Source organism: Setaria italica, chromosome IX (genome assembly GCF_000263155.2).
Source record: "Setaria italica strain Yugu1 chromosome IX, Setaria_italica_v2.0, whole genome shotgun sequence".
Classification (NCBI taxonomy): Eukaryota; Viridiplantae; Streptophyta; class Magnoliopsida; order Poales; family Poaceae; genus Setaria; species Setaria italica.
Window position 1 is genome coordinate 52,411,782 of NC_028458.1, and position 22,578 is coordinate 52,434,359.

At 45.6% G+C, this 22,578-nt stretch overlaps 3 protein-coding genes across 4 annotated transcripts in view; all 3 read right to left on the reverse strand.

Moving 5' to 3' along the window:
* LOC101785249 (wall-associated receptor kinase-like 14) overlaps window positions 1-5,030 on the reverse strand; it is a 21,694-nt gene extending 16,664 nt beyond the window's left edge. Inside the window, exon 1 of the mRNA XM_004985084.3 lies at window positions 4,015-5,030. Coding sequence (XP_004985141.1) covers window positions 4,015-4,777 — 763 coding nt within the window. The 5' untranslated portion in view covers window positions 4,778-5,030. The remainder of the gene's footprint in view (window positions 1-4,014) is intronic.
* Window positions 5,031-6,937: 1,907 nt separating this feature from the next.
* LOC101785650 (conserved oligomeric Golgi complex subunit 6) lies at window positions 6,938-13,526 on the reverse strand. Its single transcript, XM_004985085.4, has 11 exons — window positions 13,159-13,526; window positions 13,023-13,075; window positions 12,384-12,531; window positions 12,132-12,239; window positions 11,654-11,721; window positions 11,120-11,243; window positions 10,896-11,042; window positions 10,494-10,754; window positions 10,122-10,406; window positions 8,458-8,601; window positions 6,938-7,750 (listed from the first exon to the last, which is right to left on the reverse strand). Exons 1-11 carry the CDS (start codon window positions 13,372-13,374, stop codon window positions 7,244-7,246), a joined length of 2,061 nt encoding a protein of 686 aa, XP_004985142.1. The 5' UTR covers window positions 13,375-13,526; the 3' UTR covers window positions 6,938-7,243.
* Window positions 13,527-14,247: 721 nt separating this feature from the next.
* On the reverse strand, window positions 14,248-22,229 carry LOC101786330 (nuclear pore complex protein NUP133). 2 transcript variants are annotated; one of them, XM_004985088.3, is made up of 8 exons: window positions 21,948-22,229; window positions 21,632-21,756; window positions 19,730-21,502; window positions 18,465-19,180; window positions 17,594-17,752; window positions 17,102-17,420; window positions 16,549-16,616; window positions 14,248-15,000 (listed from the first exon to the last, which is right to left on the reverse strand). In XM_004985088.3, exons 1-8 carry the CDS (start codon window positions 22,124-22,126, stop codon window positions 14,461-14,463), a joined length of 3,879 nt encoding a protein of 1,292 aa, XP_004985145.1. In that variant the 5' UTR covers window positions 22,127-22,229; the 3' UTR covers window positions 14,248-14,460. The 2 variants fall into 2 exon arrangements, with proteins under 2 accessions (XP_004985145.1, XP_004985144.1); XM_004985087.3 differs by having other exon boundaries at window positions 17,594-17,755.
* Between the last annotated feature and the right edge of the window lie 349 nt (window positions 22,230-22,578).

The window sequence follows — 22,578 nt, forward strand, 5'->3', positions numbered from 1 at the left end:
GCCGATTTCTTGCTGAGTTGCAATCTACAAAACCGCGAGACAGCTCTCAATGGCTGGTCCTCGGCGACTTCAACCTCATTTACAAAGCGAACGACAAAAACAACACTAGAATAAATCGACGTCATATGAACATGTTTAGGGATGCTTTGGATGCATGTGACCTCCGCGAGATCCGCCTTAACAACAGGAAATTTACGTGGAGCAACGAGAGGAGAAACCCCACCCTGGTTCGGCTCGACAGGGTTTTCGCTAATGTACAATGGGAAGAGGCTTTCAGTAGCCATGCACTACATGCGTTGTCAACTTCACTTTCTGACCATTGTCCGCTACTACTTTCCAATCACGGTGGCCCTAGACGACCAAAATCGTTCAGATTTGAAAACTACTGGACGAAATTACCAGGTTTCATGGACAAGGTCACAAGTGCTTGGGCTGCCCCAACAGCACACGTCGAGCCTTTTCACCGCCTTTATTATAAGCTTCATCACACGGCTGTCGCCCTAAGGGAATGGTCTAACAATCTGATACCGGACGTGAAAATGCAGCTTTACATGGCCCTCGAGATCATTTTGAGGTTGGACATAGCTCAAGAACATCGCTCCCTATCCGATGGTGAACACCTGTTACGCAGTCGGCTAAAATCCCGTGCCCTGGGTCTAGCGGTCATTGAACGAGCACGTAGAAATCAAGCCAGTAGAACAAGAAATATGAAGCTGGGCGACGCAAACACGCGTTTTTTTCATCGACGGGTAAACGCTAGGCGTCGAAGGAACTTCATCCACAAGCTAAAGAAGGATAGCGGCTGGGCATGTACCCATGCAGAAAAAGCAGTAGAGATACAAAACTTCTTTATGCGAACTATGCAACAGCCACAACCACGAGGGGTAGAATTAAATTGGGACATCCTCGGGATCAACAATCACGACCTCTCCTCACTTGATGCACCATTCTCTGAGGAGGAAATTAAGAGGGCTGTTGACGCATTGCCGGCAGACAAGGCTCCCGGACCAGACGGCTTCACGGGTCTTTTCTTTAAATCATGCTGGGATATTATCAAACAGGATGTAATGGCGGCCGTCCACGCCTTTTACTCACTGCGATGTAACAGTCTTGCCCTCGTTAACTCGGCAAATATCATACTACTACCAAAACGAGAGGAGGCTGACACCGTCCAGGACTTCAGACCCATTAGTTTGATACACTCCTTCATCAAAATAATAACCAAATCGCTGGCGCTGAGGCTCCAACCGCACATGAACGCCATTGTTTCTACATGTCAGAGCGCCTTTATCAAGAAAAGGAGTATCCATGACAATTTCATGTCGGTACGCAATACAGCGAGACGCCTTCACCGCAACGGAGTGCAGGCCATCTTCCTTAAACTGGACATTGCAAAGGCATTCGACTCCGTTCGATGGGATTTTCTGCTTATACTATTGCAACGTCTTGGTTTCCCGACACGGTGGAGGGAGTGGATAGCGGCGATATTGTCCACATCATCTTCTAGGGTCCTACTGAATGGGGTCCCAAATCCACCTCTCAAACACAGGAGGGGGTTACGTCAGGGTGACCCCCTCTCACCGCTTCTCTTCGTCATAGCAATTGACCCGTTACAAAGGCTACTACACATAGCAACGGAAATGGGTATATTTTCCAAACTAAGAGGCCGCGGGCCTTCTTGTCGGATTTCACTCTATGCGGATGATGCGGCTATTTTCATTGCGCCAAGAAAAGCGGAGATTGATGCGCTAGTGAACTTATTGACTATGTTCGGCGAGGCGACTGGACTTAAAGCCAATTTCCAAAAGTCAACAGCTCTGCCGATCCGCTGTCAAGGGATAGTGCTAACAGACATTTTACAGAGCATGCCAGCCAAGATTGGAACTTTTCCAACCAAATATCTTGGTCTTCCGCTATCTACTTCACGTCTTAAAATGGTAGACTTCCAACCGTTGATCGACAAGGCACTTAAGAAACTCAACACCTGGAATGCACGAAACATGACCACAGCGGGGCGTTTGACACTTGTCAAATCAGTGTTGACAGCCCAGCCGGTTTATTTACTCACGGCTCTACAAGCACCAAAGCAAATCATGAAGGCCATCGATACCAAAAGGAAACAGTTCCTCTGGGCCGGTAACGAGAATGTCACTGGCGGGAAATGTAAGGTGAACTGGACGCGGACCGCCAGACATAAGAAAGGGGGCGGCCTTGGGATTCTACACCTGGGGAAATTCTCCAGAGCGCTACGTCTGCGGTGGTTGTGGCAACAATGGATACATGAGAACGCATTATGGGATGACTGTGATATCCCCTGCACGCAGTCTGATCGGAAGTTATTCGCGGCAGCCACCACTATAACAATCGGCGATGGCAACAAGATCTCTTTTTGGGACAGTGGCTGGATCGACGGCCAAAGGCCCAGGGACATGGCGCCCAACCTTCACCGCATTTCAAAACGAAAGAATAGATCGCTGCGCGAAGCCATCACGAATAATGCCTGGGTCACAGATATTGATCTTCAGCACCAGAGCTTTTCGGTCACACACTTCATCGAGCTGCAGAAAATCTGGAATGCGGCGAGCCGCCTGCAACTTCGACATGGGGTAACGGACACCATTCGTTGGAAATTGACGGCCGACGGCCATTATAGCACGAGATCAGCATACCGAGCACAGTTTTTCGGGTCCACAAACACCAACTTAGAAGCTATCATCTGGAAACCATGGGCACCTCCAAAGTGTAAGTTCTTCAGCTGGCTGGCGATTCAAGACAGAATCTGGACAGCGGACCGGTTGCAAAGACGGGGTTGGCCATGTAACCCAAATTGTGTTCTCTGCGAAGCAACGCAGGAGACGGGACCCCACATGTTCACCGCTTGCAGTTACACAAGGAATGTCTGGGCTCAACTTAGCGAGTGGACGAGGTGCCCGGGCATTGAACCAGAACGTTGGGATGCGCATGACACTCTGCATGACTGGTGGACGGCTTTAGCAGGCGAGCAGGTCCCTGACAAAAGAGGATTTAGATCCTTCATCATTTTAGTCCTGTGGGAAGTTTGGAAAGAGCGCAACGCGCGAGTTTTCCATCGACAGGAGCAATCCTTCCCCCGTTTGGTAGCTCGCATAAGAGATGAGGCAGCTACATGGGTGTCGGCTGGTGCGGTGCACCTCGGTCGGTTTTTGGACGCCGCGAGGCGTAGTTGAGTGTATATAAGGCGCTCTTTCAGTTTACCTCCTACCAGTGTTCTAAGCTCGCAGTGCGCAGCATGTAATTACTTAATTGTTTCGCCTTCGGGCACTCCTCTTTTTTAATACAGCGGCAGCTCTCCTGCCTGCTCGTTTCAAAAAAAAAAAAAAAGAAAAGTAACATGCGCAAGCACAATACCGGGCATCAAAAGTTAGACAAAAACAAAAAATCTATGGCAGCATTTGTTATATCACCATCTAACCCGGTGCCATTTAGCATCGGTGCTGAACTGCTGATGTATACAGTCCCTCCCCATTTGATCTGCAGGTTTGCACTTTACATGCCAATTTGTTTCTTTCCTAAACGACTATCCAATTGCAAAATGTATCAATCCACCAACGATAATCGTTTTAGCAGCCAATTCTGAAGTACATTATTGAATGCTAATTGCTTCCAGTATGAGTTATTGACAATAGGCCCCTTCAGAAATGTACCAAGAACGGAGGCAGAGATATTTATCAGCCAGATTTTCTTAGTAAAGTTGGTGGGCTTGGTTTGATTAACCGTGTTTGTGGTTCATCTAAAAAAATGCACATGGTTTGCTCAAACGACGACGATTACGTCTGGTTGATGAGCGGAGCCAGCCAATGGTCCAAGCCATTCTGGTGGGGCGAGCAGGCGAGCTGGATGCATGAGCGGAGTCAACCATTCTAACAAAATCGCTAGCTCGCATAATTTGACTGACCAATTCAACCGACGACGCACGAAATCGAGGAAAAAACAGTAATTAATTGAGTACCGTGCAGTAGCGTGCGATGTACTGACCTCTCCGGCAGCCGGTGCCGTCGGGGAAGCCGTCGCCCTCGAACCCCTCGATGCAGTCGCACCGGAACGCCTGCCGGGAGTCTGGAGTGCTCACCGCGATGCAGTTGGCATTGGGCGCGCAGCTGCACGGCCCGAGCATCCACCACTCCAGTTCCATCACGCCCAGCAGTATCGCCGGTGTAGGCGCCGGAGAGGCCCAGTAGCTCGCCGCCGACACCAGGCCGGTGCATTCGGAGCCGAGCGCCCGTATCTCGGTTTTGTTCAAGAAACGGTTGCCGCTGGGCGGATGGACGCAGCTGAAGTTCTCCGCTTTAGCGCCGTGGAAGCAGTGGGACGAGCTGTGGTTGAGGTAGGTCGCGGGCGGGACGCTGCAGTTGTTGGTGCGCGCGGCGAGGTTGCACGAGCTCACGAGGAGCGTGTTCTGGGGACCGGGCGCGTAGTTTTCCGAGAAGAGCTCCTTGACGGAGGCGTTGAGCCGGCGGGAGCAGTCCGGGAGGAGGGCGAGGAAGAGCGCGCGCGCCGTGACGTTGGACACGAGCAGGCCCAGGCCTCGCTCGGCCCCGAGCCACGCGGTGCCGGTGCCGTTCTTCTGGTCGTCGCACCCCAGCGGTATCTCGCAGCCGGGGGAGAAGCCGAACGGGTACTGCACCGTCAAGCCCCCGCAGCTCCGCGCGCAGCTCCCGTTGCCCGCGGCTGCCGCATGCAGCGGCAGCACCCACGGCAGGAGGACCATCAGCGCTGCCGCCACCGCCGCGGTCCGCATCCCGCACCCAAGCAGAAGCTTTGCGAGTACTCCTACTTCTTTGCTGGCCGGCGAGCGCGGCGTCTCATCCTAGTCAAACAGGGCAGGACGCAGCCGCGGGGGGCGTAGCTTTGGACAAGAGGCGTCGATGGGTTTGGTTTGGCTGAGGCGCGCTTGGCTTGGAGCCTTGGACAGGTGCGCTTGCCGCCGCGGCTGCTGTCTTTGTTTTTGGGGCTCCTTGGCGCAGAATTCCGCATTAAAGCCGGGGCCATTCGGACCAACGACCAACCTACTCCTACCACTACTGCTATGCTACCGCCGCCGCTCCAGTCCTGCCCCATTCTGTACTGCACACGCAGCACATCTCTGGGCCCCGCCCGAATGTACACCTCTGCTCCATCGACCCGATCACCACGGGCTCCGTCTTCGTCTCCTCCTCGCCTTCTCGGCGTCTTCTCCCCGGGGTCGTGTCACGTCGGAGGAATGCGGGGGAGCCGTCGTCATCTGCCGGCTCGCTGGCGCCCGTTCCCACACGGCCCCGTAAAGATCGCCCTCCCGTCGCGCTCACGGCTCGGGCGTCCGCCTCACATCGCGCTGCCTGCGCGCCGTGGTGGCCGTGGACCGGCGACCTCGAGACCGCGTCCGTTCCAGTTCCGTTCCACCCTCTCCACATACACATGTCGCCCACCACCACTTGCCGATCCGCCCGCCAGCGCACGGAACGGAGCCGACCTCATCCATATGGCCATCTCGAGACGACAGCCCACGGTCAGACTCAGATTCAGACGAGACCAAATGGAAGAGAAGAACCCACAGCGATTGAAAAATCTTTCGTGTATGGAAAAAGAAACTGACGTGCCGAGGTTCAAAAGTCCATGCGGCAGCTTAGATTACGAGGTGAGTTAGGTAGCAGTAGTTGGATTACGAGCAGGCCAGCGTTACCAGATTAGTCGATGCTCCTGTAGCCCGTACAATACTCCTGTACCTAGGCCGAGGCAATATGTTAAAGTAATCTTGCCCTGAGCAATTTCATATGTACAAGTTTGGCTAAAACTCCATAACGCAAACTGTGAAAGCATATCCACGTGCAATGTGGAGATTAAGGACATATAAGACGGACGCTCGTTCCGATGAGGCGACTATCTCAACCAAACCTGACAACAGGTCCGTGATAAACAATTCTCCTGGCAGCCTCGGATCTTGAATTCTTGAGCGCCAACAATGTATCTTGCCAAACTTCAGTATACATTCCTCGGCTCGGTCAACAATTCCAGCTGGTTCTGTCAAATTTGCGTGAAAACAAGCCTACATAGAATCAGTTAAATGGAAACCAAAAGGAAACAGCATCTAATGCAGGTGTAGACTCAAGGTTCAAAAAAACGCTAGGCGCTAGGCAGGCGTTAAGCCACTGATTAGCGCCCAGGACGCATAAACGTAGATTAAACGTGCTTAAACGTTTATGTTACTGTAACAATATTAGTAGATATAGCTTCATAAATACGAAAGAATAAACAGAAAAGGCCTCAACAGCCCACTATTCTAGCGCAGCCCACTCAGCCCACTATCATTTTCAAGCCCGCTGGCCCATCTAAACACCATATCTCCCTGTCGATACCTTAACAGGCAGCCGGTTCCCATCGGCTTCGTCTTCCTCGAGCAGCCGCCCGCCGCCTCCTCGCCTCTCCCATCTCACGCCTCCCTCTGCCATGTTATTCGCTGACGCACAAGCTTCATCCTCTCCCCGCCTTCCCCTCCACGGCGCACTGCCTTTGTGGCCCCTTCCGCCTGCACGCGCCCGGCGCCCCCTTCCGCTCCCTTCTGCTCTGCCTTCATGGCGCACCACCTGCGGGCACGACCTGTAGGCGCAAATCGAGCTGAGGGCCGGCAAAATCGAGCGATATTGACACCATGAGGTAGTATAGATGGATTCACACCCCCCAATTAACCATTTTGCAGCCCAATCTCGTCTCTCCTCTTGTTTTCTTCACCATCCATGGGTTCGACTGTTCAACGAACGTTTAATTGGGCGCTTATGGCCTAAACGACACGCTGGGGGTCTGATTTGCGCTTAATCGCGCCTAGGCGCACGTTTAATTGCGTTTTTTCGAACACTGGCTACAAGAACTTGACAATGAGGTAGGATGGATAATGTTTTGCTGGAGAAGAAAAACGGCTGCCAGATTGAAGTATAACATGCCTGCTCAGTTGCTTCTGGTATACCACTGGTATCATCAATCGGTCAAGCCGTACATCGAAAGGGTCAAGCCGTTCATAAAAAGTACATCACTGCAGAAAATAATGATTCATGTGGTTTTATAACACAAAAAAGGAATACAAGAGACTATGATACAAGATTTCAGTAAAAGAGTCACCACTTCAATATCTTGGCAATCAATTGAACTCGCAGCTTGTAGTTGGAGATTTACATCACATTGTTTCCTTTGCATGGTTCCCCTCTAATTAACAGTGTAGGCATGCGCATAGACCTCATATTTCCAGTATAGTTCTTATCTGCTCAGGCGAGTGTTTAGCCAATGACCTTGGGTCAGGATAGTTGTTCTTTGGATCCATCACCGCCTTATAAATGAGCTCATGAGTTTCTGCTAGAGCTCTTGCCAAACCATAGCAGGCATCTGAACGTAACCTTGGAACCTGCAGTTGCTCGAATTCAGGCAAGGAACCTTCTGTTCCAGTCACGATGCCATAGAATGCCTTCAAGCATTCCAGAAGCATTTGTGGTGATGTCTCAACAACATCTGCCAGAGCCTTGGCATCATCACTGTTGCCGTAGTCCTTTATGTATGGCATCTTATTTGACAGTCCACATTTCCTAAGAATGCTGTCAACTTCTTTATCTACAAGGGCTCGTACATGCGCTTCAATCATAGAACTCAGATTGTTTACATAGCTTGTAGCAACCTCCTGGCCCTTCAATGGTTCCTGAATAGCTGATAAGCAGTTGACGAGGTAGACTTTGGATGAAGACTCAGCGCTCTGCATGTTAAACGAATGAATAAGCAAGGGGGAAATGCCAGATTTAAGTTTCTTGGGTGCAAGGAAACATCCAATTTATCATGAAACCAAAAGCAAATCATTACATCAAGTTATAATAAAGGTTTCTTTAGTGCAATGTAAAAAATACCAGTATCAAGTTATAATAAAGGTTTCTTTAGTGCAATGTAATAAAGGTTCCTAATTTAACAGAAAGAGGTAATCAGAGAAAATTAAAATCTAAACTGCAAAACCAATCATGAGATTCCGAACATGTGCAGTTTCCTCATAGAGATTAGTGTTAAAGAATGGAAGAAATGTTTACAGCTTATAAATTGAAGAATCATAACTGTTCTCTCATATACATTGGAAAAAGAATTAGAAATAAACTAGGAAAATGTTAGAATTTTAGTATTGCAACAAGAAGGAACTTTTAAGGCTTCTTGCACAACATCTATGTTTCATTAGACCATGTGATAAGCATTTGCGATAGAATTAGAGATAAACTATGGCAACAACAAAAAAGAGACACTTTCAGTATTACAGCCAAAAGGAACACTTAAGGGTTGCTGCATGGTGTCCACATATTGTTAGTCTAAGTGAACCGGTGCAGAGACAAGATATACAATATGACCATTTCAGTGACTACATATTTGATAATATGATTTCTTCATCGTATACATGGTAAATATTACAAGTACGCTACTAACCAGAACCGATGTAGATAAATTCTTAGACAGAATAGCATCAACTGATATCGAATCTCTGCTATTTCCACTAGGATCAGAGCTCGTTCTACCACGCCGTGCAAGTGAACCTTTTGATTTTTGTGCCTCTGCAGCTTGCTCACACATCTGAAAAGTTAGTAATATCAGTACAAATGCCACATGTAAGTTATACTGCAGATAATATCAAATTATCCTGGGGTAACAATAAATGCTACATGAAATTGCTCAGTTTAAGCCTATCTCTCAGTATAGAGTACAAATTTTGTAGAAACAGCACATATATCAGCAGTAATTGGCTACTTGATATGTATGAACACGGTAACCACAAAATGCGGTGAGTGTTTAATTATACTGAAGCAAGATATTAGTCGTGCAGAAATGACTAGATATATATTGTAACTAATTGCTTTTTTTTCCACAGCAATATTGAAGCTAATTGCTACTCCCTTCGTTCCAAATTGTAGGTCGTTTTGGCTTTTCTAGATATACATAGATTTCGCTATGGATCTAGACATAATCAATGTCTAGATGCATAGCAATAATCATGTATCTAGAAAAGTCAAAGCGACCTACAATTTGAAACAGAGGGAGTAGAAGTGGGCTGGTGCTAAGTGAGAACATGCTCGCTATTATATTTTCAGGCAAGGCTAGTACTGCTTATACTGCTATTAAAAAAAATCATCCTCCTTCAAGAAACAGTAAGTGACATTTTGGACTCCAACACGGTCTCCAAAAAACAACTTGACTGCTGCCTTTCGTTATAACATGTTTGTAAAAAGTATACTATTATGAAACTACTCTTCAATATAAATCTCCCCGTATAGTCATATAATTTCCAAATATTGGAACTCAAAACACACAAAAAAAATTGTAGTCTAGGTTTGAAATGGTTCACTTAAGACAGATCCAAAACATCACTTATTTGTGATGGGAGTAGTATAAAATTTTGCACAATAATGACTTCCACGGCTTGGTGATGCTTGTAGCCTATTTGGCATAGCTGTGCAATTTGCTCATCATCATGACCAAATAGCCTCTTAAAATGTTCATAACTGACCAGTATAATAATTTATAAGCACCCTTCGCAAGACCAAGTCTTCTCAGTCTGTTTCCCCTTTTTACTGTGAAGTACACTGTTCGATATCATTCATTAAGTTTGGTTTTGTTTCTAGACTAGAGGACATCAGCATTACCGCTAGTGGCATTGGCGCATGATGGCAAGCCACAAAAAAGAAGGAAAAATAAATGAAAAGGAAAATAAGCAACTGAAGAGTGACAATTGCACGAATTCAAGAAAAATGAGTACAGGGAGTGATATGTTGCTATCAGAAGCTACTGTTTAGAATAACTCCGTAAAGCTGTACCATGGGTAAAATTTGTTATACAATAACAATGTTTTATATGTGATAAAAAACCCTTCATATATTAGAAAGACATTATATCTGACATTATGCTATAGTGACAATAAATAAGACACGGCAAAATTGCCTCCATACCATTACATTGCCAGTGTGGTTGCCAAAATACCATCAAAAGTTGTCACAGTTTTTGCAATGTTCTGGATTGTATTTTGGCAACTCAGTTTCATCATAATGCTATAGTGGCAATTTATATGGCACACCTGACAGTTGACACAGAAAGCTCACCTGAATTATAGGATCCAGTAATGCAGAAATAACAGGATCAAAGTTTGGTCTTTTTCCAGAGGCAGGAACCATCATGCTATTGTAGGTATCTATGAGCGCAAGCAGCAAAGATATTCCTTCTCTAACAGCTGGCGGGGGAGAGAGGTCGACTGCAACAAGTGGAGGATATCGCAATAACTTCTCTCCTCGACTCTTCAGGATACTGAAGAATGTCTGCTGTGCTGCATCTCTAAGAGACCATATTGTATTGCACAGTGCAGTGTCTTCGCCCAGCAGTTCTGCTATCTAAATGAGAAGGTAATTGTATGTAAACAGAAACACCTTTTGATGTACTGATGTATTAATCTCCAGAAGGTAGCATTCCAGACTCACCGTGTAGCCGTAGAATTCCAAGGTATTGCTAAGTTTAAAAGAAACTATCAGGCTTGGTTGTGACTGCAAAACTTGCTCAACTCGAACTTTAAATGGCCGACATGCCCCTTCAAATATTCTATCAAGCACAAAAGTTACATCAGACTCTCCTCTGGAGGAATCACCATCTCTCCCAGACTGACGTCGAGAAGCTGGACCACTGTCGGTCATTGCATCAGGGTCAAGCAAGACAACTATGAGCTCTCTTTCTGATGCCAGGGCCTTCACATATTAAAAAATGAGCAGTCAGGAAATGCTATCATGCTATCTAAAAGTAGAGGTGCATGATTTGAAAAGAAATGATTACTTGGTTGGTTCCTATGTCTAGTAGTAAGAAATTCAAGAATACATCAAGGGAAAAACCTGATGTAGCCAACCCAGCATTTCGCCTACATAACGAAGAGGATCATGGGCATGCACTTCTATTGGTCTTGGGAGCCCTCCAGGTCCACCTCTAGTAAGAGCACTTATAAACCGCCTGAACAAGGCATGGTGTCTCATGTTGGCCACCTGTGAATGAAGATAGCACACCATGAGATATCATTTGAGTTAGTGGTAACTTTGATATGTAAAAGGTACAGAATTACCTCCTCTGCACAATACTTGAAAAGAACAGGTCTTTCCTTCAGGCAGCGAACAGCCTTTTTCAAAAGTTCGCTTACTTCAGGATTGTCGGTATCACCTAACTTTTTACACTCAGCTTGAACCCACCTGATAAAAAGAATGAAAAAAATGAGTTGTATGCCTGCATGATCATACCATTTGATGATATAATAAGGAGCAGAATGCAATCTTAATCAAAATAGACTAGAATGCTAGTTTGGCAGTGTATCTTGAAAAAGGTAAAATTACAGCACAAATCACTAACATTGCAAATGAGCATTTTGAAGCATTAGTACAGTAACTGCAATATTTCGATTAAACTGTCATAGCATGATATGCAATAAAACCATGTGTGGACATTTCTAAGATTTAGAGCATCCATAGTCTATGAGCATGTTGAGCTTGGACTAACATTGCGAAATGGAAGGATTAGCAAACTTAGCACTAAAAGCAAGTGGAGTCAAAAGCAGTATCATGAAGAATTAATAATAGAAAAAAAGTGACAACTAAGAAAATACCTGCATAATCTTTCATAAGCACCCTCTTGGTACACAGACATCATATCCATAAGCTCCAAACCAGCACGCTGAACAAATATCCAAAATTGGGCATTTTATCTAAGAATCTAATGTTCTTTGATAAGGAACTAACTAGTGGAAATTCTAGCAGACCATGGAAAGATCACAATGTCAAAGCATTGTTAAGTAATTGCTATCATTTTGGGAGAGAAGACCAAGATTTTGAACAGAGAGATATCCTATTATGTGCATCTTTTTCCTTAAAAAAAATGTATAGTACTTGTTTTCTCTTTTGGGTTTCATGAACATGACAATCTTTATTATAAACAGTTAGTGATCCACTTTTCTACTTTGATTGAAGGGCTCAGAAAAGAACGTGATACTGTATAAGTTGTACATCAGATATCACAAGTTGTTTATTATTTCTGGGAAATCAAGGGCTCAGAACTACAAAACTTTGAGGAAAAAGCGATGGTACCTGGTGGTGTGTTCGCAACAGGACCTTGCAGTTTGAGTGTATTTCCTGAACATGCAGTAATGCTTTGAAGAATTTCTCATCTATGTCTTCCTCGCGAAGTGCATTTATCTATTAATCATTAGCAAAAGAGCAACACATAAAAATGTTAACAAATACCGTCATGATATCCGCCTTGATACAATGACTGAGGCATCAAACCTAGCAGCCAAATATCATTTGATTCAAATAATTTTGTTTAAATAGGACTGGTACCTCTTCATTTGATAGCTGGTAATCCCGCAGGAAACATGACACAATTTCCTGCCGCTGAGTGATAACTTCAAGTTCCTGTTGCATCCTCTCCGTTGTACTAATGATATCCCCGGTGCTTGCACTGCAACTGTTCAATGCTTCCTCGATCCTAAAATAATAAAAAAGAAATGTAAAAGCAATAGCAGACAAACAAAGCAGACCTTGAGATGAAAAGGAGAATTGCCGAATCAAACTTGGGTAGCATAAGAATCTGCTTTGTGACTGTTTAAGCTTATTATAGAATTTTTCTTTATCTATAGATAAAATGTATTCGGGCGAAGCAAAAAAATGCAAATGGAGAAACAGAATTGCTAAGTACAAATTGAGCAAGAACAATATTTCACGATAGAAGCCCATCGCAACTATATTGCAGCCCCAAGTAGCTCCTCTAAATCCATCACCAACACTTATTCAAAATCCAGCTTATGCTGTGAACTTGTATCCACTGGGGCATTCCCATATGATTTACATATCATTTAGCTCAAACTAATTTTATAACTTAAATACATTGGGAATCAAGCTAATGCTAGGATTCCCGGATGCATTTCCGGGCATGCATAGCAGAGAAACACACTGGGGGCAATGAACAAAGCAACTCACTTCTTCCAGGAGTCATTCAGCGCGTGCACCTCCCCCTCGACGCGATCGAGCGCCTACACGCAAAACAGTAGAGCAAAGCAATCACAAAACAGGGCACGGCGGATGCGTAACGAGGGGCGGGCGAACTACGCCGCACCTTGTGAGCGGGGAGCGAGGCGTCGAGGAAGTGGCGGTTGATGGCGAGCGCGCGCTGCTCAATGGAGGACTTGAGGTTGCGGCGCGCCTGCGGGGTGTTCTGCACGTAGAAGGTGGAGAGCGCGCCCAGCGAGGCCAGCAGATCCGGGCTGTCCGTCCGCGTCTCCAGCACCTTCTTCAGCTTCCGGGACACCCCCGGAGCCAGCGCCGCCGCCATCGCGCCCAGCCGCCGTCACCGGCTCGCGATCGCGATCTCCCCCCGCCTTCCTCCGCCTAAGAAGTGGGGTTTGGTAGTTCGGGATCTGAGAAGAGTGAGATGGGTCGACGCTCGACGGTAGTAGCCGGCCGGGCGCGGGGGAGGCAAGCAAGGCTTCCCGTGCCCGCCCCGTAGGCTGTAAGCTGCTGAAGTTTTTAAAGCCCATGACAAGCCCAATAGGCCGATTCTTTTGCTATTTTCTTCCTCTCTAAGGCCTCGGAAACAAAATATTCCACTCCAATCCATACGTTTTGGGAGGGATTGAGATAGTTTATCAGAAGCTAATTATTTTTTGAGTAAATTGCACTCATCATAAAAACCTTAGACTCAGTTTTTTTCCCCACCCAATCCTTGCCAGGATTCGTATTCTGGGAGTGCCACCGGAGGATCAACTAGAGGAAGGCAGGTATTGAATTTTACTAGTTTGGTGCGTAGAATACTGGTTTTGATGAAGGATCAAAACCAAACAAGGCAATAGTTGAGGGGTGTCAATAGACTTTTTACAAAGGACAAATAGGATGTTATGCATATACGGCCTCGGAAACAAAATATCCCATTCCAATTCGTACGTTTTGGGAGGGGTTGAGGGAGGAATAGTTCATTTTTCATTCCGACCGAATTATTCCTTTTTTATATATAAACAAAACTTAAGCTCGATTTTTTTTTCACCCAGTCCATGTCGGGATTCGTATTCTTTTGTCTCCTCCGACGAGGTTAAAGGGAGAGGGATGACCGATTCGTATTCACCCAGTGATGATGGTCTGTGAATGGGGGCGACGGGGTGATTGGACATGGGATTGCCACTGGAGGATCACTCTCGGGCTGCACAAGGGCTGATCAACGCAGAACATATGTTTTTCTCCAGAAAACTAAAACGAAAAGATTGCCTGTTTACAAGTCACAGTTCATGCTAAAAAATGGCGTGAACTGATAATCTTCTGCCACTGTGCAGAGCAGATACGACCAAAACCACATGTCCGATGTCACCAAGGCAAAAATTTTCCCATGATTAAACTCAGAAGTCTATCGTACAAATCTGACATTATTTCATGACTCCATCTCCACAGGTTCTGCAGCTGTGTAAGATACCTCCTTGCCCATAATCACTGCAGTCATCATCAATTTACCAGCATCTGGAAAATCCTTGTGCTGCATCAGCACTTCCTCCACTGACAAGCATTTGCTCTCCAAACCTCTCAGATGTACATCCTCTTTCTTCACAGGCAGCACATCCTCAAAAGTGCCATCATACACCACCGAATCAGGGCTATAACACAACCTGGAAGCTTTGAAAAGGACAGTTCCTTGAAGAGATTCTTGGATGACTTCGTCGCTCCAACCTTCTGAAGTGGATGCCTGCGAAAGCTTCAGCCAATCATCCTGGTTGGTTGCATTCGTCCAGCATGCCTCAAGAAGGCCTCTGTTGGAGCTTCGGAACGATGAGCTTGTCGAAGCAAATACTTCAAAGGCTTTAAGGGAGAGCTCTTGGTCTCTCTTCAGGCACATCTCAATCAGTTCTGATGGATCAAGCAATGTGGTTGTATATTTGACTTGTGCATATTCTGGATCATGCTGAACAATTTCTTCCTGCACAGAAGAGAGAATACAATCATCACTAATTAACTAACAAAAAGGAAATGATACTATGGTTCCAAAATCCAGATTTTAAGAATTGCCCATGCCAGGTTAGGAGCCTCAGGAGTTCATAACCCCAGGTGGTTACAAGACAGTTTACGTGCTAGCTCCAAGTTTAATCCCGTTCACTTTTCATTAAAATCAAAATCGACCACAGGGAGAAATGTCCCTCTGATTTTATCTTAAAGAAGCTGGTACCAAGATTCGAACCCAGGCCGGCAACAGGGGTTTCATTGACCCTTGGAGTTCAACGCTCTAACCGTTACGCCACGAGAATGTTTGGTCCTGTTCACCTTTCATACTCTCAATATTTCTTTCAAACATCCAACAACTTTCAATAAATCTAATGGCCTCCAGGGTCCAAAACAACCAAAAATAGCAACAGTCTCAATGGGAGCTACAATGCTGCTGGTACCCAGTAGGATTAAAGGACTTTTGTCAGGATTTGGAAAGCTGATGTATACCCTAAATGCGAGCCAGCAGGGTTTCCATCTACAGCAACCCCTATTCTATCTAGTGTAGTCTAGTTTAATTGGAATTCCTCCCTCTGTGGATTTGAATACTCACATTACATACTCAAACTAATTAGCTAAGGTATGTTCATGATGTCATGCCTCTAAGGGTGCGTTTGGTTGGGAGACAATGTAGAACGGGACGGTCCCGTTCCAGTTTTTCGGGATGGGATGATCCCATTTCTTGTTTGGTTGAATGGGATGGGTCCGTCCTAATTTTTTGTTTGGTTGGAGAGATCGCTATAGACGGGACGAGCACCGTTTTCTTCTTCTGTTAACACCGTTCGTGGGGCCCACCTGTCATACTAACAGGTATCTTCTTCCTCCACTGGCCGGCCGCGGTGGAGCTCGCGCCCGCCGGCCCCGCTCGCTCGCGCCCGCCGGCCGTTCGCCCGCGCCCGCCGGCCCCGCTCGCCCGCGCCCGCCACGCTCGCACGCGCCGGCCGCTGCCGTACTTGCCCCCGCCCGCCGGCCCTGCTCGCCCGCGCCGGCCGCGGCCGTGCTCGCCCCCGCCAGCCGGCCCTGCTCGCCTCCGCCGGCCGCGGTGGAGCTCCCGCCTGCCGGCCGCGGCGGAGCTCGCCCGCGCCGGCCCCTCCGCCGGCGGCTCCCGCCGCCCAAACTCGCCCCCTCCACCGGTGCGGACGGACGGCGCGTGACGGGGGCGAAGTGGGATGCCCCCGTCCGCTCGTTTTGGTGGGATGGGGGCATCCCGCATCTGGAGGGTATATTCCCTCGTAGGGATGTTCCCGTCCCACCTGTCCTCCAACCAAACGCGGGACGAAGTGGGATCGTCCCGTCCCGTCCCACTTCGTCCTCGCAACCAAACGCACCCTAAGTCATGAGACAGCACGGATGTTGACCTATTGCTGAGTTATCTCTGGGTTGTTCCCAGGACGCAAGAGGATGACATTTTGGCAATGATGTTCAGAAACAAATACCATGACTAGAACAGAATTGTTAAAAACATGTTATGCGTAGGACAATTCACCTGCAATTTTAGAATCCACATGTCTGCTTCTATCCGTGCAACCTTCGCTTCATAGTCAATATCCTTACCTATTTGTTGATGAAAAATATATCAAGAATGTCTTATCAAGAGAGAAAGAAACTATATCGTCTAATAAACAGCAGTGAGTGCAAATAATTATGCAAACTTATGTGCAGTCCTCTAAACTCTAAAATTTTCTACTACACATTCAGTAACCTAGCATTTCTTATTCTGCAGGAACTTCAGTAGAATCAGGCAGGTTTCTTGAAAACTAGACAAGATTCCAAGTAAGATGACACAGCCCACAAGAGACTAAAAGGGTTTGCAATTTTGCATAGGCATTGAAGCATGTGAATTAACTTTGATAACCAAGAATGTCTGCATGGAATTACCCAGACAAACTTTGCAATTGATAAGCTAGCATTATCAATCATCCAGAAGAAAATAGTAGTACATTTTCCGTAATGCCAGAAATGTATGAGGGGAATATGAGAAGGTCCTGAATAATTGTTCCAGTACAGAGTATAACATGAAAGTAGGAAGAAACAGCTACCTGCTGTTGCAGCAATTTTAGAGAGATAAAGAAGACGTCTTCTTTCAGCAAAGGACAGTGGCTTTCTGCTGGTTGTGACACTAGCATCTTCATCAGGACTGCCACGCAAAGCATAGGTATGAAGAGTCTCAGAAGCAGATGAGAACTGGTTTAAGCATATCTCATGAAGCCACAGAAGATCATTCCGGTCTTTCAGAAAACTAGCTAGCTCTTCCTGGAATTCTTCACCCAGCCTTAACAGCTTAGAGTATTGTCTGCTGTTGACTAGCTCTTTAAATACAAAGAAACTGAATCCCCCATGCGGCCCTACACTATCATGCTGCAACAAAATGAACATTAGAACCATGTCCTAGAACATGTCTTAGTAGAAGCTAGAAAGTGAATGGCCTATTCCTTTGATGCTAAACCATTGAGCTAAAGTGCAACATGCTTATGCCCTGCAGCAGAAAAAGGGGTCTGGAATAAATTTCAGATATGGTCGTGATATCATACCATTAGACTACGGAGGAGAACTGAATCATTGAGGTCAGAGCAAATCTGCCACAGTGTTTGGTATCCTTCATGCCGTTTGGCAGTTGCCAAAATTGGAGAAATAACCTCTCTAAATATAGATTCTTTCAGATCCAAATTGTCTTTACCATCTCTTGACTCCTGCTATGTAAGGAAAAGATATTAGTTGTTGCGTATGAAGCTCAAGAAATTCTACAACTACTGCCCTAAAAAAACAGAAATTCTACAAGTACCGAAGAGGAAGACACCAAGCCCTACACACCATGTAAGCAAAATCGGCAATCATCTAAATAGACATTTGCCACACTTCTTTATCATTCCAGTAGAAACTACTTTCTTTTTTCCCATTAATATCAAGTTAAACATCTACAATCTTACACAGTTACACTCACGGCAGATCACTGAATCATACTCGTATTGTCAGAGATTATTATGAGTAAAACAACTGATAGTGAATAATATACAGAATGACGAATGTGGAAATCAATCGGAGAACTAGTTGAGCCTAAAATCATCAAATGAAATTGGAAATCATGGATACAGTATGAAAGTATGACTACCTGAATACGAAATGGCACCTGAATTATTACTACAGACATGTGAATCAAGCTATAACTTTCGCAGTCTAATCCTTTACAACAATGCATCATCGTTTCAATAAGCTATGCTCATATTAAAATAAGTACAACATTATCCAAGTATAAACGACAGACAAATACTGATCAGGCAAAAAATGAGATGACACGTGACAGAATAGGCAAATAAAGGGTCAACACCAAATTGCAAAAATTTAAACATCGTACTGCAGCAAAGATGATTATTAGGAAATTAGTTGTGTTTAGGTAAACCAAACCTGGTATTTTGCCTCCACTATTTGTTTAGCAAGGTTGTAGAGTGACCTGAGAAGTTCATCTCTCCTTTCACAATATTCTTGGACTAGCACACCATGTTCATCACCACGTTCAAATTTGGCAGTTAAAAGACCTATATATGCCTCCAGTAGAATATCTGTGAGTCCCTCCAGCTGAGACCATAGATTAGACTTCATTGTCATGTCTGCAGCTCCAAATTCTCCCAAAAGCTCCATAACAAATGATGCTAAACTCCATATTCCAGACCGTACAACAAGGTGGCTGTTCCATGTTATCAGTCCTTCAGGAGAAGGATACCACTCCTTGTGCTCCTTCCTGTAGTGCAATGCAGCATGAACTAAGGTGCTGCAAGCATTTGCTAACTCAAGTGCACGTTGCATCTGAACAGAAGGGTGTTCTTCTCTACTAATGATGTATTGAAGCTGATGAGATAAGCAATAAAATAGATCCTCTATATCAGAAACTCTACTATAGAACACTTCTGCATTATCGCGATCCATTAAGAGAACTGTGTTTCTTCGAGCTTTCTCACCAACCAACTGAATAAGGTTCCAAAGGGCACCAGTGGCTTGGGTTTTTAACTGAGGTGATAAATGAGTACTTGAGCGCTGCTGGATGAGAGCGTTATGTAATTCCCTAAGCTGAATCATTCCAGAAAGCTTTTCACCATGCTCCATGATAGTTAGCATTGCAGCTCCTACAGAATGAGCAAATTGCTTCTTCAGTCAAACAGAAGTATCATTAAAAGAACTCTGTAATGATTAAACTCAAAGAACAGAATCAAGCTTACTTGTTGCATTATCACAGTAGTCCTACATACTGTTACCATTACTACGTTCATGTAAAGCAAAAGGCTAGTCATTAGTGTGGTATCATATGAAATTGACTAATAATCAGCTGATATGAAGCCCTGTAACGGATTAAGTGATAATTGCCATCCTGGCTCACTTTCAGTGACTCAGATAGTCCCACATGATGGTGACACATGTAATTGACACTCAGAGAGTGGCAAAATAGTAGGATTATAGAAGGATAGAACACCACTATAAGGTAGAGCACATGACATAATTCATCAGTTGTTGAAAATAATGTATACAGCGATGGTAGATGGGGAAGAACAGTCTGCATTGTACTCAGCTTTTTAAAATAATTAGAATTATTTTGATTTATGTGATTTACATTAGATTGCTATGACACTGTTTAATGAAGATATTAAACCAAAATGATGGTAAGAGTGAATACATACTTTGCTTTGAAGTGAGTTCTTCATGGCACTTTGACAAGACAAGAAACTGGAGGAATTTCTCATGTTTTTGCTGCTTCTCAACAAGGGATGAAACAATTGTTGAGGCAAGAAATTCAGCTTCTCTGGTTGTTGTCCAGTGTTTAGCTAATGTGTTTACAATTGATTTGCTCATCCTAACAAATATATTCATCTCACCCTCTTTGTCAAACGCTCCTGCATCTCTAAGCTTTTGAAGTGCCTCATTAACTGCACCAGAGATTATAAAATCATGAAATAACCGACTCAGTAGCATTTCTGACTCTTCATCAACCACAGCCTGCTGAGCTATTCCAGTTAAAGGAGGCCTTTGCCTCTCTCCAGCACTCCAAGCCTCAGAGCTAACTCTCCTGGGAGCAACACTGGCACTGAAGACTTGAGTTCTTCTTTTCTCCTCAGCAACTGCTTCATTACAACTACCTTTTCGTGACAAGCTGCGCTCTGGTGGTTCAACTCCACCAACTAATACAGCTTTTTCAGGAATCGCCCAGACTCCTGCCTTTTCTGTCAGGACAACCCAAGCACCTTCATCTCCATCCTCAGGTGATGGGATAACGGAAGCATCCAGGACCTTTCCAGAATCCCAAGGCAAATCAAACTGATAAAGTCGGGTCGAACCTCTCCAATATATGGCCACTGTTGCTGTTCCATCACCTGACAGGATGATTACAGAACCAGAAGGCTTACCACCAGTTCTTAGCCTCATCGAGAACAAGAATTCTTCATCCTCTACTCTAGCCTTAGGAATAATCACCTGAGAGGGAGCTTTTTTCTCCAAAAACCTTTCAACTTTAACTACATTATCTTCAGATGAAAACTTCTGGTTAGGTTTGTACAGCATCGTCAGAAGAGAATACTGAGTGTAGTTCGACCCACTAACCCTATCTTTGCAAAATGTAGCAACAAGAATGCTAAATTCCTTCCCATGCTCATCTATCTGCATGTCCAAAAGCCATATATTTTTTTGCCCAGCTATATCTTTCTTTATGCTCGCATCGCCATCAGTACCAACAATTTCCTGAGACCCTAATTTTTTTATATTGATGTCATGCAAGAGTGAGACACTCCAACATTGCACCTCATTGTTTGTCAACAAAAAGAACTTCCGATCAGAACCCTCCGATGATACATTACTTGGCAGCCAAGCCAATGACCTTCCACCATTACTTTTCTGAGAATGATCCGCACCACCATCTCCTAATGTATCTCTGAGGACTTTTTCTTGACGAATTCCTTCTGGTGAACACTTGAACAACCACAAAGCACCTGTAGGCTCAGAAGCTATTGCAATACACTCGTGAGTGCCTCCTGGAACTGCAGCTGCAATAATCGAATTAAACCTGAAACGATCAGATGCACCATCACTTGCAGACAGCTCATCAAACGGTGAACTAAGGACAAGACTCCTATTAAATTCAGCATAGATGTCAGGCCAATAAGCAACAGCTTGTGTTCTTTTGTTGCAGAGGATAACACCAGTAGAACTTTTTCTATACAATATCTCTCCACTGTTTCTTGTTGATGCACCGCTACTATGCCATCTCATTATACAAACTGTCCACTGAATACCGGGGAGGGGTTTCACGTCTTTGTATCCAATCAGAGAAGATGGAACGTCAAGGACAAGACAGTCTTTAGCAACAGAAGCCGAGTAGTTCCAGATAAAAAGCTCATTTCCACATATCATCCACGCAAGGGATGTTTCTTTATCAATGCCACCAGCAAACATGTTCTTGCCTACAAGAAATGCACAACAGGTATCTATAGTTCAGTAAGGTACAAGCAAACTATTATCAGGGAATACTCGCAAAAAAAGAACCTATTATCAGGGAAAATAGCACGCGTGCATTGAGTTGAAATAGTTACCAGAGAAATTCTTCTGTAGAAGGCCGGCTTGGGCATTCCGAACGACTTGGGGAAACTCTGCTACGTGCACCGGTTGGATCTGGTCCGAATCACCCGCCTTTTCAGTTCGTTTCGATGCCGAAATTCTGGAAATTTGCAGAAAATAGAGCAAACAGGGCTCATTTGGCTGAACTAAACGTGCTAGGCTGCTCGAAATCTAAAATGAGGAAATCGGAGAAGCCCGCGCCGCACTCGCTTTTGGCGACTTTCAATTAGATACGGCCATACAGCAAAATGCGGTTTGGTGAAAGCAAAGCAGGTGAGAAGAAAGGGGTACCTAGCGAGGAGAGAGGAGGAGGTCCAAGGGGCCGGGGTTCCGGTAGCGGGGCGGTCGGGGATGGCGAATCCGCGAGGCGACGGGGAGTGGGTAGGAGCAGCAGGTGGAGGTGAAGGGGACGCCTCCTCCCTGTCCCTGCGGTGGAGGAGGTGTGGCTTCCTGATCGCCGGCGAGAACATTTTCGGCGGCGCGGCGGTTGGGCTGAGAGCACCCTCACGGCCTCACCTTCTCCGACCAGCCGGCCTCTCGGTCTCGGCGCTCTCTCCGGTGGGCTAGGGTTTTACTAGAGTTTTTGTTTTGTGAGTGTCTTCTCTCTTTTTGCGTTTTGCCCCCTGCTTGCTCAGTTTAGCCGACTTTTTTATTTTTTAGCCCTTTTTTAAAGATTATCACAAATACACCATGATGGAACCATTTCAAAATCTGGACCCTTAGCTTAGCGCCATCCACGCTGGCGCCAAGCTTACACGTTTCGGCGCTAGCCATCCTGACGCCAAGGTCTATGCGCAGCTGCTAACGTGGATGCCGATGCGGCGGGGGCTTGGGCCATCCATCATGGCGCCAAGCCTTGGCGCCATGGATCTTGGCGCCAGCTTGGCGTCGTAGATGTTGGTGTCGAGTAATTTACCCCGTA